Raw genomic sequence first — 17,262 nt, 5'->3', positions numbered from 1 at the left:
TTGTAACACCCAAGTGGGAATTGCTCAGCAAATCCCAAATTATTACAAAAAAATGGCATTTTACTTATGCTTTTAGTTGGACAGATGAAGATGTTTTTTCTTATTTTCTGTATGCATCAAGGAGATTTGGAATGCAATGCTTATTAGTTGTAAAAGGAGTGGAAAACCTTCTCTGAATGTTTTGCCTTTGCTTCAAAAATTAAGTACTTCTGCAGTTACTTTTCACCTTAGAAAAATACTACCCTCATATTTAGATACAGCTCTTCAAATTTTTATGGTGTTGGGGGTTCTTTCTCAGAGTGGCCTCTGCAAGTTAGACATGTCTTATATTCTCCACAATGGTTTTCATTGTCGAGGTTAACTGTGATAAATTGAATTCTAATCTATGATTGAGTGTTTAGATCAGAGGCCAAATTAAAGGCTGCAGTCAAAACAAGAAAATCATTCAGAATAATTATGATATATACCTTCTGCTTAACAAAACTGAGAGAATTACATGGGTCTGAGTACCCTTTCTTCCCCTACTTTGAGTATACATATATATATACCTATTAACCTATACAAGCTCATTTTCATACCGATTTCACACAAAACAGATCTTTCAGGAGACAAATGCCTGGTTTCTCTTTGAGATGATGATATAAGACCCACTTGTTCCTCTGACTATAAATGCAACCCTCCCCATATCACCTTTCTAGTAAACTCCAAATCAAAACATTGTCATGTGCTCAAATTCCCTTCCCTCAATTCCCCATTTAGAGCAGCAAAAACCCATTACTGTTCGACCAATTTCATCAACTAAGGTCCTGTTCGTTTATTATGACAACCGATTGTGAGTACCAAACCAATTATTAGACTCAAATTTAAGCGTAATTTTGAGTCCAAAAATTGGTTTGACACTGACAATAGGTTGTCATAATCTTAAACAAGCAGGGCCTAAGTGATACAAATTCCCACCAACACCCGCCCGTCTGATTGTTGTTGCACTGGCAAGGCTGTTAGTTTGCGTCGTTTGGTTGTAGACTTGATTATCCTTGACTGTGGGGCACTAAGGTTCTAGCATCCTTAGATATCTGAACTTAGAAACCAAAGTCATGTATCGGCATCTTCAAAGGCTTCTCTCTAGTAATTAATACCCAAGCATCACTTTCCTTGCCTTCTCCCTGGAATTACAATGTCACCCAATTAGTATCAAAGTTCTATAAAACTTGCTGAGGGCCAAAATCCAAGTCATCTTTACTCACAACCAATGTTTAAAAAGACTGATATAATCTGATCATTTTGAGTATTTTAGTTCTGGATTAAGATAAATGAGTACTTGTTAGGAGTCCTCAATTGAGTAACCCAGGTTGTTAAAAAACTGAGTATGGCCTTAACTTGACCCAAGTGAAATCAAGATGGGCGGTGGGTGAGTTTTTATTACTCTATATTGAGTTCCTTAGCTGCTAGAAACACTAACATACTTGATACTTGGAATCAAGTAGGACCTGCTCCTTGGAACAATGGATACCATAAAATGGCACTTTTCCCTTACCTCTTTGGAACCATGGCCTATGCCCTGCTTGACGGATATGGCGTTCATTCCTTTCTAAGATTTCATCAACTTTACTTGATTGAGACAATAGGGGGCCCGAGAACTCAACTCTCTCTCCTTCATCCTGGTAACCCTGAGATTTTTTTTTTGAGATGAAATAAGATTTTAGTCGGTTGCAACGGGACAAGAATGAAAAGGAAATCAATATAATTCATCCATACCAGAATATTTCGTTTAGATGACAGTTCATCCCTTTGGTATAGTGCTGCCGATAATTCCTGAGAATGGTATATATCAGAGGAATCAAAAGACTCCGGACGTTCGAACTTAGTCCATTGTCTCAGCATTGCACGCTTAACAAACTCATACGCCTCACGTCCTTTAGAATCAATGCGGGCCGCATGTAAAACATCTCCATTTGCTTGCCTCTTCGAGTCTGAAATATTTCTCCGCTGCACGATAGTCGAGGCATCCAAGGCACCCGAAACTAAGCCTCTTGAACTAGATCTACTGTGTGATCTTAAGGTACCATTGCCCTCTTTGTGTCTCTTTGCCCATGCAAACCCACTGGATGAGGCAACATGTAACGAGCCCGAAAAAGGTAGGTCCCCAAGAGACTCCTGCTTTGTGTGGAAAGCTACTTGTGGTGGATTAACTGCCGTCTTTGGTGGCTCAACACATAATCTACCATCACCATTTTTCTTGGGAAGATTAAGCTGTGTACTTCCATTTCTTTGGGTTTCTTCAGCATTGACGTGTGGGTCCTGCAGAGATGAAACAGTTCTGAGAACAACTACAAATTTGTTTGTACAATATTTTCTGCAACTTGAATACAAGGTTTTAATGTTGGTTTCGGTGTTGGTTTCGGCCACAACAGGCCGAAACCAAAAAAAAATCGGTTTCGGCCGAAATCATTTAAAATTTAGGTATTTTATAAGATTTCGGTGGAAATTTCGGCAATTTCTGATTCAGGTACTTTCGGTGTCGGCCAAAATTTCGGATTCCGGCCGAAATTTCAAGCCATGCCTGAATATGAATCAAGTAATAATGCATGAGTCAACCAGTTCAATATGGAGGAACATTTTGGAGTACCTGTGTGGGTACAGCCAATTTACGAAGGCCATTTGCTGGTCTTCTTGTTGCTACCAAACCACGCACTCTATCAGTAGCCTTTTTCCTGAAAATGCCAAAGTGAAACGATGTTACAGGAATCACCATGAAACAATATGGGAGGAATATAAAGGCTTTCCATTGATCCTGTTTGACATAAGAACAGGGTTTAAAAACTCAAAACTTCAGTCTATTCCAAGTTTTAGTAAGTTAAGTGAACTTGGAAGTGCTCAATTTATATACGCTACAAGAGAATATAGCTTATGACGGAAGGGTTAGTGACATTCTTGCTCAAAAAATCAAAATATTTCTAGGTTAGAACTTATGATTATAAATGTTGAAGTTCTCCTAATCTACATGCCACAGAAGCATGTGCACATACGAAGAAATCCATTAAACAAAGTTCTTTATTTTCACAGAAAATTATGTTAAAAAACATGGAACGCTGTTAACTACTGGTATCTTTTGTATACTTTATGTATAGCTTTCATGTATTTCTTTTTACCGAGATACATCTATTGACATCTTAGGATTTTATGAACCAATTTTTTTGTATATCTTTAGATGCTATTCTGTGACTGTAGGGATGTGTTGAAATGCTGCGTTTTCTAGGGTTTTGACGCATCCAAAGGACTTATTACCCATTTGACACAAGGCACATGTGCCCACTTCTAAGTTACATTGAAATTATCCTACAAAGTCTAGTATCATGTTTTTCCTTTTACCAAGATATGTAGTTTGATATCTTATGCTTCTATGAACCAATATAAATCTTTACATATTATTATCAGGCACCTTGTTGCCCATGAGACACGGCACATGTGTCCCATGTCTAAGTTAAATTGATGATTTGTCCTACCAAGTCTAGTTCCATATTCAGTGAGTTATTATTGAAATCATTTGAGGGAAGGAGGTTACTGGAAGTGCATCAGCAACTGCTGGTTCAGCACTTCATCTAAGAACCAAAACACTGACCATATGAGCTTTTATATGCCGAACACATAGACGTGCATGTAGCAAAAAAAAATACAGTGGGGCCTAATTTATTGCGCAGTGTAAACCTTTCATTTGTTGGGCCCTGATGTAGATAGGCTGGACCCCAAATATCTTGTCCATAGGATGATCCTAACCTTCCAATTTGTGGAGGTTTAAAATGGAAAGCACAGTATAGAAACCGCCAGCTCGGAGGGTCAGGATCATCCTATCTACGTCGGGGCCAAACAAATAAATGGTTTAGACCACCCAATAAAATGGGCCCCACTGTAGTTTTTTGCTACACTCGAATGATCGCGAGTTCTCCAGTTAAAAAATCCGGATCATATATAGCAATTTTTTACCACAAAGCATCAAATCATAAAATCAAAAGACCTTGAAACATTTATTGGGATAGGATAACGATCCAAATAGGAATCTTTCAGGAGTTTGTAGACTTTTAATGCTCACCTGCGTGCCTCTTCACGACATTTTGCATCAATCTCCTTGTTAGGTGCATATTTTGGCAAGGTTGATGGATCACATGCATAAGGCTCTGTTGTGAAGTACTGCACATTAGATAAGATCAAATGATAAGTGCAACCCAGCTACAATAGATCTGCTACAAAGACAACTGCATGTACGTACAATATAAGACATCCTATGCATTCTAACCTTTGAAGGAAAAGGGATTTATGCTCACGGAAGTGTGCTGCAGGTAGATATTTGTCTTCAGAAGTTTATCATCTTTGATTGCAGTTATTTGAAGCCAAGCAACCTTTCATGTTCTTAAGCTTATCAAATGTTAAGACATGCTTAAAATGCACATGACTTGGCCGTGAACATGCTTTTGAGTGCATCGGAAATGGTGGTTACAAGACACGTGATATTCCAACACTTCAAAGTGAACAGATTTAAGTTTGTGAAAGAAAGTAATCGTATCATATTAAAATACCCCAAAAGAAAAAAAAAGGAAAAAAAGTAGAAAAATTAAGCACAAATTTGGTACGGCTACAAGAAATAAGATGTGTGTCACCACATGTCTGTCTCACATGTCTGTCTCTACATGAAAAGAAAACATAAATATGTCATTTTACACAGGTAGGATATTGGGATTCTTGTCGTTCGTTGAACAGGGAAGTAGACGCTGCCAGCATAGCTAAAGCCTGTGAGTGATTCCACATGGAAACCGTATATTTTATGATATTACATGCGGTGAGGCAACTCTTCGGTTGCTAGTAAAACATTGATCCCAGCTACTATAATAGGGCAAGTTGGCTTGCCCAGGAGATTAAGTAGTGCATAGGCTGGAACACTTTTTTTTTTTTTTTTTTTTGAAAGGCATAGGCTGGAATTTATACAGTAAACTTCAAGTTAGGGTTATTTTTAAGATGATGCAATTGCTTTAAGAAAACCTTATTAGAAAAAAGCTATTGCATTAAAGAAGAGGATGGAATCCTATCCAATAATCCCTGGGTAACAAAATGGTCAAACTAGTTGAGAGGTGTTCGATGATGAATGAAGTATGGTTGCCAGTGCGGTGTGCAAATGGGAACAGGGAATCCCATTTACAATCACAAGCGTTATAATTTCAGGAAAATCATTAAAATCAAATAATCTGACACAAAATAACACCACATATTCATCCCTAATACATGAAAGAATGCATGATGATCATGTACAACACGGCTATGCAAAGCTTATCTACAGTGGGATTTTCTGTAATATACTGTAGAAATCTAACTCTGTAGGCCAAATCTTCTCAACAACAATTTCTCACCCATTTGAATGAATGCGTGACTAAAACACAGTCAATCAACATTTTTGGTCAATTTTTAATATTAGAGAGGCTTGTGAGCTTTTAAATCATTAATCAGAAAAAATTATTCATACAATTGATGCAGTCCAAGCTGAAGCAACTACCAAGTGGGAGAGAATAAATGCAAGAAAAAAGATCAATTAGAGATAAAAACTCCCAAATACCGACTCTTAAGTAGCATGGTTGGTTTCATTAAAAATCACGAAGAAATTATGCGTAAAACCTGGGTTTCAGTCAAGATTATTTCCAGTAAATTTCTATAATTATTTGCAAATGCATTGTTGGTTGCATTAACAATCATGTGGAACATTAGTTATAAATTTTGGGTTTATCAGTCTAGATTATTTCCAGTGCATCGCTAAGAAAAACAGAGATACGGATAGACATAGGGGTCCGAACAGGAAACAAGAAGTAAGATAATGCATATGAACATGAAGATGTGGTAAAACCCTCAAAAGTTGATTACCTACAAATGGGAAATTTGACTTTTAAGCATCTGAGATGAGACAATCTCAGCAATGACAATATGTAAAAAAAGTAACAATGCCATAGTAAGCAACAAATAAGAATTACCTCGGATGCAAGAGCAGAAGAGGCGGTCCCACGCTTGGAAGGTTCGACAGAAAGAAGAGTTTCTACCAGACCCAAAGCAGTCTCCGGGAAACCTTTACATGTTTCTCCAAGGCAACTCTCATAAGGCTGCTGAGGTTTAAAAATTGTTCCATGAGGCCACTTAGACTTTTCCCAGTATTCATCCGGAGGTGAGCCACAGAGCTTAAAGATTTTGTGTAATTGTTCAATCTGCAGGTGGACAAATAACTGTTATTTTATAACTTCTAATAGCAAAACAAGCATGCTGTATTACAAATTACACTAATACTTATGAGGTATAGAATTTCAATGTTTTTGTCCTTGGGAAAATCAAAGCATATGTTTGTTATAGGAGTTTATCCTACATTTACTCCTGATAAATGAGCACATTTGATTACAGTAGCTCACACCTCATGAATAAGCCAAGATAAGAGTGTTATAGGAGTTGGTAAATTTCAAAAGTTTTCTCCTTGGGAACATAAAAAAGTCGTGTGTAATGTTCCACCCAAATTTTTGGGGAAAGAAATGTGAAGTATCTATAATTCCAACCAAGGAAACAGGATTCTTCCCTGGGAGTGGGGAACCGCGATTTCCCAGTTCGTGAATCCGAAACGGGAATCTTCTCGAATCCCCAAAAACTGGGAATCCCGATTCGGATTCGCCAGAAACCCGATTCCTACTTTTGGGAATCGCGGTTTATGATTCCCCGGAAACGCGATTCCCACTTTTGGGAACCGCGGTTTAATGTTATGTGAAACGCAATTTTTCGGCGATTCCCAGCGACTCCCCGGCGAATCTCCGATGACTCTCAGGCGACTTCACAATTCCTACTTCCGACCATTCCAAGAGCCTTCTGATTCCCGCTCTGGCAACTTTGATTCCAACATCTCCATCTACATAAATAGATATGGTGACAATGGAAAATTCAAGAAGCAAATGAGGGTGCTCGGTTACGCAATCTTCCCCGCTCACAATCTCATGAGGAAAAATTAACATGAAAGTCAGAAAAACCAACCAACTAATATAATGTGGAAACAAAAAACTCAAATCGGTGCAAGAAGACTTTTCCAAGCATCTCCCACCTGCAATTTGTGGATGCTAAACTCGTTTTTTTGTAGGGAAATCACTCCAAGAGATGGATAACTTGAAGTTGATGCTGTGATATTTAAAGGCTTTATCAGACTTGAGAGTCAATGCTAGTAAGATTGTGATGGCAAGGATAAAATTCCAAGATGGGAGAGTTAGGATGCTTGCTAATCACTTTGGTTCTCACATTCTAAATGAGATTTATGAGATATCTAGTGAGGTTAATATTTCTTTCTTCAATATCTTGAGGAAGGCTAACGATGTGGCCAATGCCGTTGCAAATGACGGAGTTGAAAGGGCTTCAATAGTTCAATTGAATAAAGCATAATCTTTTCAAAACTAGAAAAAATTTCCAACTAATAAGAGTGACATTTAGAAACCAAAAAAAAAAAGTCACATCTCTAGTTTCAAAAAATAGGACTTCTAATTTTTCAACAATACATTTGTTCCAACTTATTTCACATCTACTCCTACTCTAAAAGCATCATAACCAAGAACAAGAAAACTCACTAACTTGGTAGCATTAAACCGCCAATCATGACAAGAGGGGCGCCACATCAAAGAAGAAGAAATTTCATTCCAATATAAAGAACTATAAAGACTACTATAGTAAAAAGAATTTATAGAGCTCCCAACCTCAAAAGATTAATCCTGGCCTCAATCTGTAGGAGACCTGACTTGAAACACCCCCTAAAAAGGAATTTATATAGCTCCCAACCTCAACAGATTAATCCTGGCCTCAATCTGTAGGATACCTGACTTGAAACACCCCACACCCCACCCACCCACACCCCCACGAAAAAAGAAAATTGTAAAGGTAAACTAAAGTACAACTTCTACTCCAAAGCGCTATATATGTTTTACAATGATAGGGTCAATGAAAATCACTTAAAACAACTCCAGTGAAACTTTTATAATACCTAAAGCACCCCTACTTCTATAGAAATTCAAAACCACAATGTCTACTTGCATTCTTGTTCATATGACTTCTAAACATCCTCAAAATATCCATTTAATAAAACAAAAAGAAATGATTTGCAAAAAGAAGTGATGGAAACATGTGGGACCCATCAAACTACTACTATTTTTCTAAGGGTGATGATAAAAGTGCCCCCTTTTTAACCATGGAATATCCCCTTGTAGCAGTTTTAAAACCATTAAAGCATTCCCCTATAAACAAAGGGGGCATATCCATCATGTCATGTTTACTTTGTGTGAATCTTAAACATGGATGATGACGCTCTCGCATCACTTGATGAGGATTGAGGAGCTATCCCTTCTCCCAAAAGGAAGGCTTTGTTACTATGTGTAGTTCAGAAATCTCGTCAATGAAAGGTCCAGTTGGATGGTTCTTTTTCATTATTATTGTGCTTCCTCCTTCCATAAGGCTCTGTTCACTTGTTTTCCCGGGAAAGGAAAAGAAAATGTTTCCCTGGAATCTGACGTGGCATTAGGAAAAGAAATCCAGAGAATCTGTGCAGGAAAAGGTGTCCGTGGACTGTTTCTAGACTGTTCACTTGCGCAGGAAAAGGTTTCCAAGGAAACTACTTGCCCTTCTTTTTTGCACTAGTTTCTCAGGGAAACGAAATCCATGTGTTTTTGGTCGGAAATGAAATCCCTAAAAGGGGGGGGGAATGGGCTTTTCCATGTCATTTTTTGACTTATTGCAGAAATTGCACATGTGTAATTCTATTTTCACTGGAAAGCAAGTGAACACCGGAATTCTGTCTTGTCAAGGTCTTGTCAAGGAAAAAAGAGGCTGTTTCCAGGGATTTGCTTTCCAGGGAACGCAAGTGAAGTCCAAATTGTAGAATTTGTGAGAAAAGGAAAGCCATGAAAACAAAAAACCTGGAAAAAGTTATGTGAGATCACCTCAGTTCTGCCTTGCAGGATAGGCTTCCCAAGCAGCAGTTCTGCAAACACACAACCAACACTCCACAAATCTACAGAAGCTCCATAGTCAGTTGATCCCAACAAAAGCTCAGGAGGTCGGTACCAAAGGGTCACCACACGACTTGTTAGTGGTTGCCTATTGCTGGGCTTGAAGAAATTTGCGAGACCAAAATCAGCCAATTTCAGAATTCCATCATTATTGACTAAGAGATTTGATCCCTTGATGTCACGATGCATAATACCTCGTGAATGGCAGTGCTCAAGCCCAGAAAATAACTGGTGCATATAGCACTTAACCTACACAATATAAGCATCAATAATTAATTGTATCAGAATTCATTGCTTTAATGAATATGAAAAAGTGAATTAAGGGTGCGTTCTTTAACCATTCGTATGGTTTTCATTCTAAAAATTAGAATAAATTTGTATCCTTTGGAGTCTTTTGGACAAAGGCTTAGTTTAGTTGAGTTGAGGAGTCCTTTGGAATCAGAATTGTGTTTTTTAACTATCTCTAAAAATTCAGAAATCCAAGGATTCTCGATTTTGTGCGGCAGGTGGGTTAGAAAACATGGTTTCCTTCTATAGGGAGAGACAGGGAAAAAGTTGGAGAGTGGGGTTCTCGATTTTGTGCGGCAATTGAGATGGAAAACATGGTTTCCTTGCATGGGGTGAGATGCGAAAATGTTGGAGTAGAGAGAGGGCAAGAGATACAGATCTTTTGAATTTAATTCCCGGAGCGAGAAACTTTAGCTCCAGAAAATAAAGCCTAAAAATTAGGATGAATCCTTAGGTAAGTTGTTGAAATAGTTACACAATTCTCATTATTTTTAGGCTAAAAAAAAAAAAAAAAAAACTCTTTGGGAAGGTTAAAGAACGCACACTAGGTAACTGACACCCATCTTTCCTATTTCTGAATTAAAGAAAATGTCATGGAGAGAACCAATAGTCGTTCAACATTAACAAACCTGTGATTCACTAAAACTGATGTCAGGACAAGATGACAATCCAGCAAGGTCATGTTCCATGTATTCAAGCACGAGATATATGCTACATGATAATCGAGAAGTAATTAAACCCTCCAATTTCACAACATTCGGATGGTCAAGTCTGCGGAGAATCTGTATTTCTCGTGCCATGAATCTAACACTCTCAGGCTCAAAATTGTCGAAGCGCACCTTCTTCAAGGCCACAATCTTTCCAGTGTCAATATCACGTGCTCGAAAGACACTGCTGTATGTACCTTGTCCTATCTTCCAATGCAATTGACATAGAACATGATCTAGTGAGAAATTAGCTAGATTTGTGAAGAGGTTAAGAGAAAATTTGTCAATACGAGAGATAATAAGAAACCAGTCAAGCCTGCCACGACAACTAACAGGTTATGAAAAGCATGCAGAAAAAATAAAGAATATGTGATGGTAATAGGACCAAAACTGAAATTTGAGCAATTTTATTATTTCCATATGTGAGTGCGCGAGCGCACGCGTGTGTGTGTAGTAATCAATCATTCAGTCCTACCACCAACAACCAACTGGTCACAAAAAAAAAAAGGCATACTGAACAAATATCGTATATTTAATGGAAAATAGAAGCACGAGGGAACTTTGAGCAATTTTATCTTCCGTGGAGGTAAATATCCAATCTAGAATATTCTGTTGTTAAATTAGCATCAGAGTAGCTGTTAAGGGCTCAATACCTACAATAGTTTTGACAAGCACCAACAAACCTCTCATATTAAGTCAATCATAAACCTTAGTAGACTACATATTGTAACCATTTTATTTAGGGAAATGATTTCTGCGCTCCAGCGTTTCGATAAATATGCGCTCCACTTGTTTGTCGTGTAGTATTTAAAGGGATGTCAAAGGATATTACGGTTTCAAAAAGCTCTTAAAACCCTTTAAATACTACATGACAAACAAGTGAGAGCATGTTTATCAAAACATTGAAGCGCTGAAATCATTTCCCTTTATTTAATGCCATAATCTTAGATGATTGTTTGAATTGTGCTAAAGACTATCGCCTACCAACCTTGATTTGTACTGCATTTCTATTAGTTTTTTTCCAATAAAATCCAAAGATCAGTAGGATCACAGTTGTAAAATGTATTTGTAGCTAAACCAGTAACATTTTGGGGCAACTTTGATAGGAGTTGCTTTTGAAATATCAAGTATTTGAATAAATCCATAATCCAGTTGATTAAATATGTCGGGCATGAAAGAAGTGGAAAAACAATAAATAATGGTATATCTGTATGAACGTGGGTCACTTTCTTTCTTTGGAAAGGAGAAGGTACCATCCCGTGAGTTGGTTTACTTATCTCAGAAATCGAAAGCTTAGTACAGTCATGCGCTTTGAAAATGATACATCACCACACGAGTTCTAGAGATATGTGTTGTAGCAAACAGGAATTGAAACCAAAATGTTTGATGCCATTTTTTAATTTTCTCAATGAAGAAACAGAAACATAACCCAGAGATAACAAGAGGCTATTTCTTAATTTTCCCAATGAAGAAACATAAACACAGCTCAGAGAACAGGTCATCGACTGACAGATCAACACACATTCACCTTGTTGAAAATATACAGGTAAAGAAAGCAAGAGAATTACAAGATAGATAACGGAACCTTCCATAAATCTACTCTACTCAAATTAAAATAAATAAAGGAAATGAGTAGACAAATGAAGGGATGTGTGAACCGGATGCAGTTGATAAGTTTTGATTTTTTTAATAATAACAATCATTTGACTTCCGAAATTTGAATGTCGAGCATGTAATTGTAACCAAGAAGCATTTCTTTCAATTTCCCTAATGAAGCAACAGTATATATTTCATTCAAATAACACTAACAATTGAAATGAATGATGATGGAGTGAGCAAGCGGGTGAAAGTGACGAAATCACAGGGGGTGGGGGGGTCCAAAAAGAAATAAACAGACAAGTGGATGAACAAGCAACATGGGTATCTTGGATGTGGTATTGGAACATCCTTGTATGCTCCGTTCTGAAAACAAAACGCTGAAGTCATATGCACAAGCATTTTCATATTTTTCTGAGAGTAACAGCAGAAACCCAAGACAGATGAAACACTTCTGATGAATATGTTGCATTCAGAAATTGTCCCAATTCATTTCAAAAAAAATATGTTGCATTCAGATTAGAATAAACAAAAAAACGAATGTTTGACTGAATGGGAAGTAGGCCAAACGGGCAAGACTTGATTTTTTTTTTTCAAGGTACCCTGAGTACTCAGTTTATGAAACAGAAATTCCGAGGCTAAAGTCATAAGCATTTTTCTTAATTTTCAAGATGAAACACTCGAGATATGGAATATTGATACATACATGTTATGGTGTATATGATATAGTTGCAAATTAGTTATTGTGGGATTATACATTTTAGATTTGTGGGTGTTTGTTTCTTATCATGTGGGGTAAATGGGTTGGTGATGTGGCACACCTTTGTGATTGTGTTTAAGGAGTTTTATCGTAACGAAAATGTAGAGAATTCGCAGCCAAAACAGAAAATTATTGTTAAGGAGAGTTATGGTTCCTCTCTAATTGAACCAATAGGAGATGTGGTTGCCTCGAATCAACCTCGTTTCTATCTTTTATTTTATTGATTTGTGTTATGACCAATTAGGCACGTAACAAATATCTTGTATAATGAATGTATTGCATTCAATGGACATATACAAAACAAAAGAATATGAAAAGAGACAGTTGACTGAAAAATCTGATACGGGTAAAGATTGAGTGGTAACACACCGTATTTACGCATTAAAAATACAGGTTTTAGGATGTAAAACCCAGGATTTAGCTTCAAAATCAAGGTTTTAGCTTGTACTGAAAAATCTGAAATGGGTCGAGATTGAGCAGTAGCACACCTTATTTACGCATTAAAATACAGGTTTAGGATGTAAAATCCAGGATTTAACTTAAAAAATCAAGGTTTTAGCGAGGAAAATCCAGGATTTTATAATCCTATAATATAAAATCCATGTATCCAAACATTATATGTTATGAAACAAAAATTCTGAGGCTAAAGCCATAGGCATTTTCCTTAATTTTCCATATGAACACTCTACATATGGAATAACTTCTCCGATGAAAGTATTGCATACAATCAACATATACAAAACAAAACAATATAAAAAAAAGACAATTGACTGAAAAATCTGAAATGGGTCAGCTTAGATTTTTTCCATTACCTTCTCCAATTTCTCAAAAGAATCTGCCTTAAGAGGAACCCAACCCTGAATTGCTTCTCCGGCAACGGCGCAGAGCCAAGAAGGCCAACCGGCGGCGACCTGTTCCCCTTCTATGTACTTATTCAAATTGCCCAACCTGAAGCTCACCAAATGTCCACCATTATTAGAATTTTCACCCCCAGATTCTCCCAATTCACCCTTTTTCTTCTCTAAATCCCCAAACGCAGCTTGGTTTCGCAACGAAGAAGACAATATTCCCGGACCCTGGTCCCGTAAAGCGCCCGAATAATCGAAAGCGGGTGTTATAGAGACGGTGTGCTTGGAGGGAATGCAACCCATTAGGGCAAAGGATTTGAGAAAATGGATAGAAATTGTAGAAACGCAGAAAGGATTGGATTAGAAATGGGGAAAAAAGGGGAGCATTTGGCAAAGAGTAAAGGTGGGGAAGAAAGGGTAAGGGAATGGGAAGGACTAAAAAGGGAATAATCAAAATGCGAGTTTATAGATATTTGAGATGGGTTTTGCTTTTCTTGCAAGATTTAAGGAAGATGGAGTATGCCTGGATTTAATGAGTGGGATTTCTGTAACAAACTCCTCCGCAATCAACGCGAGTTCGAGTGGGGTCCGTGTCTCTTTGTGGGTCCGATTGGGATCCGAGTCTCTCTCTGGTTTGCCCGTGTAAAAGGAGCAGGTAGCCGTTGGACTTTTTTATCTCCCGTATCTAATTTTTCTAGTTCGCTTTAATGGGCTTCGGAAGTTTGTGATTTTGTATTGTTGGTTGGAGACTTAAGAGGGAGAAATATTTGTAATTTGTCTCTATCCGTATTGATTGGAGGAAGATGTTTGTAATTTCTCATTCTTTTTTTTGTGGGATTTTTTTAAGTTAGTAATTTTGTCATGTTTGAAGCGAATTGTTTGTGTTGGGGGCAAAATCCACCACCCAATACGGAGCTGACACATGGCACGCGAAGACCTATAGGTGTGAGGGTAAAAGGGTAACTTAGCTGCGCTTTCAGAAATCCTAGAAACCCTAGCAGGATAATTCGAAAACCGATATTGCGATAAAACAACCTGATCAGAAAAGAGCCCTAGAAAGGGAAGATTCCTAAAAAACTGAAGACTCTAGTATATAAAAGAGGACCAAACTTCAAGGTATGCTTCTACCATGTGTCACTTTTGTATTCCTGAGTTAAGGGGCGGGAGCTAGGATTTACACTTTGGGGGGCGGGGCTAATATACACTTGCCTGCATTGGTCGGGGCCATGGCCAGTAAACTAGCTGAGCATGCATGTACAACCATGCACATTAAAAGAGGTTTTGCAGGTCTTGGGGGGGGGGGGGGGCGCATGGGCCCTCTCATGCTATATGTGCCCCCACCCCTACCTGAGTTCTCAGAGAGCTCCCCCTCGGAGTCCAACTCCGGTCCTCTTTCTGACCCTCTTCTGTGGTTGCAGGTCGCAAGTCATCTTTCCGGGAGCTAGCAACAATTCGTAATTTCCATCGTTCTCTGTGATGGGCTTTGAAAGTGTGTAATTTTGTATTGCAATGGAGAGAGATGTGTGTAATTTCTTACTCCTTCTGGGTTTTTAAAATTTGCAATTTTATGTTGTTCAATAAGAATTGTCTATAATTTCCATCTTTCTCTTTGATGGGCTTTGAAAGCGTATAATTTTGTATTGTATTGAGAGAAAAGTTTGTAATTTCTCTCCTTTTCTCATTCACGGGCTTTGAAAGTTTGTAATTTTGTATTGTTTGGAGATAAATGTTTGTAATTTTTCGCTCTCCTTGATGGCCTTTGAAATTTTGTAATATCTTTCAAGATGGGCTTTGAAAGTTTCTAATTCTGTATTGTGTTAGAGAGATATGCTTATAATTTGTAGGGCTGGCAACGGGGCCGGGCCGGGCCGGATGTTGCATTCCCCGTCCCCGCTTCAGGGATGACGGGGAATCTCCGTCCCCGCCCCACAGGGAATACCTAATCCCCATCCCTACCTCATACAAAAAAGCGTTTTAACATCCCAAAAAAAGAAAAAGACAAGCCGTATTTGTGCACTTATCAAAATATGGTAGTGCCAATATCAATAGCATAAAAAAATATTTACTGTTAACTTAAAAAACACTAAAACAATACTAAAATAAGATAATATTGATAATGGCTTGCATAGTAAAACGGGGCGGGGCCATCCCCATCCCCGCCCCGTCCCCCGCTTCGGGGAATTTTTTAAGTCCCCGCTCCAAGTCGGGCGCCCCTGTTCGGGGCGGCGCGAGGCGGATTCCCAGTTTCACGGGTGAAATTGCCGGCCCTAATAATTTGTCTCTTTTCTCTTTTGTGGGCTCCGAGTTTGTAATTTTTATCGTTGAGAGAGAGAGAGAGAGAGAGAGAGAGAGATATACGGTGCAATTTATTTTTTCCTTGTTTTTGGTGGAGTGGTGGGAAAGGACTGGAAAGCGGGTGGTCAAGTCAAAAAAAACGCGGGGAAGCATTGAATAAAGAAAAAAAGCAAGGGAGAGAGAGAGAGAGAGATGTGGGACATGAGTATTGCAGTGTGGAAAGGAAAAGGGAACTTTAATTGTATTGTTGAACCTAGGGTCCAGCTCACCCCAAACAGTAGGGGTGGCATTTCCACATATTGGCTTGGGAAAAGCCAACCTGATTTAATTTCGGGTTGGGTTACAGTTGAGGTGTTGACCAGACCTCCGTCTTCTAATTTTGTTGTTATTTTTAAATTCTTAGTGTTATGTTTTTGTATTTTCTTTTATCTTTTATCTTTTTTGTTTTTTGTTTTGGCTCTAGGCCAACTGAAACCCAAATTGACTCACCTGAACTGATATGGAAAAATCGAGTTAGGGATGAGAATTTTTTTATTTTTTTAATGGTAATTAGGATTGAGAAATGTAGGATTGGGTTAGGGGGTTTTATTGATAGGTAAGCTGGTATTGAACCTCCAACTGTCCAACCTCTTGGTAGGGGTGCAACTCGGGTCGGGTTCAACCCGAGAAAAGATGGGTCGGGTCGAGTTGAGTTCAGGTTGGGTTCAGGTTGAGGGCTTGGGCAACCCGTTCCAAGTGAAACCCTACATTTTTAATCATTTTTTCTTTTTACTTAGCTTGAAAACTCCAATTGGGTCGGGTTGAACTTAGGTCGGGTTGGCCTCAAACCGACCCAACCCGACCCGAGCTGCACTCCTACTCTTCATTGAGGAACAAAGCCTCTTACCTATTGAGCTAGAGGTTCAACCCCAGGTTGGGTTAGGATTGACCATCCTCGACCTGAGGCTAGGGTTGGCCTCAACGGGACCAAACCCACCCCAAGTCGCACCCCTCCACATTTGTCATTTTCTAAAAATTGAGGAAAAGTCCATCAAGGGTCCGCATTAGTTGATTTGCATTTTGACGAGGTGGTTCAAAGCCTCCAATTGGGAGATATTTAGAAATGAAAGTAGGAGACGTACGGACCTGCCAGTCTACGGTTCAGATCATCCGATCAGATCAGTCCATTGCATCCTCTGAAAATAGAATTAAAATACAATGAAAAATGAAAGTCATCAAAAGAAGAAATCAGGAACTGGATTTCTACTGCACAGAAATCTGCGATTGATTTTTGCAGGTAATGTCTCAAATCTCAGTCTCAATTTCTCTTTAATGTCTCAAGTCTTGATTTTGCATTCTTTTATCTTCTTTTCAAACTTAAGGGGGCGAATATGGGAAATGGAGGGGTAAATTTATCATGCGTACTTTTCTAGAAGGAATATTGATTCTCGTTTCTCTACTTTACTTTTCCACTTGATTTAAGAAGAAAATCAAAGAACAAAAAAGAAGGCTTGGGTGTGGAAAAATACACAGCCGACAAGGTTCCACCTCATATGAATGAAATGAATTAGACAAAATCAGATGTTGTCCTAACCATGGTTTTAAATTTCGGTTTCAATCGTCACTGAAATATATGAAAACATGTGCAAATTATAGAATTTAAAGATGAAATCTCACGAAATACTAGAATAAGCACAAATCTATACTTAGAAACCATCACACACACACAAGACAAC

General features: G+C 38.3%; 1 protein-coding gene across 1 annotated transcript; it reads right to left on the bottom strand.

The window, feature by feature from the left end:
- Window positions 1–444: 444 nt before the first annotated feature.
- On the bottom strand, window positions 445–13,978 carry LOC143846808 (protein IMPAIRED IN BABA-INDUCED STERILITY 1-like). The gene is made up of 9 exons (XM_077355376.1): window positions 13,217–13,978; window positions 9,971–10,255; window positions 8,985–9,302; window positions 6,009–6,236; window positions 4,088–4,185; window positions 2,627–2,711; window positions 1,756–2,298; window positions 1,535–1,667; window positions 445–1,163 (listed from the first exon to the last, which is right to left on the bottom strand). The coding sequence occupies exons 1-9, from the start codon at window positions 13,553–13,555 to the stop codon at window positions 1,144–1,146; spliced, it is 2,049 nt and encodes a 682-aa protein (XP_077211491.1). The 5' UTR covers window positions 13,556–13,978; the 3' UTR covers window positions 445–1,143.
- Window positions 13,979–17,262: the final 3,284 nt, after the last annotated feature.

This window comes from Tasmannia lanceolata, unplaced genomic scaffold, assembly GCF_043159265.1.
Source record: "Tasmannia lanceolata isolate RefF3 unplaced genomic scaffold, GAP_Taslan_0.1 ptg000015l, whole genome shotgun sequence".
Taxonomy (NCBI): Eukaryota; Viridiplantae; Streptophyta; class Magnoliopsida; order Canellales; family Winteraceae; genus Tasmannia; species Tasmannia lanceolata.
This window is presented reverse-complemented; position numbering and strand designations above follow the sequence as displayed.

What these genes read in the sequence shown, in the direction of transcription:
- LOC143846808 (XM_077355376.1), bottom strand. Translation starts at nt 13,555, where the DNA reads ATGGGTTGCATTCCCTCCAAGCACACCGTCTCTATAACACCCGCTTTC. An exon ending in TCCTGCAAGGCAGAACTGAG is followed by an intron (nt 6,237 to 8,984) that starts GTGATCTCACAT and finishes GTCCACCTGCAG; the next exon opens with ATTGAACAATTACACAAAAT. An exon ending in CATCTAAACGAAATATTCTG is followed by an intron (nt 1,668 to 1,755) that starts GTATGGATGAAT and finishes AAAAAATCTCAG; the next exon opens with GGTTACCAGGATGAAGGAGA.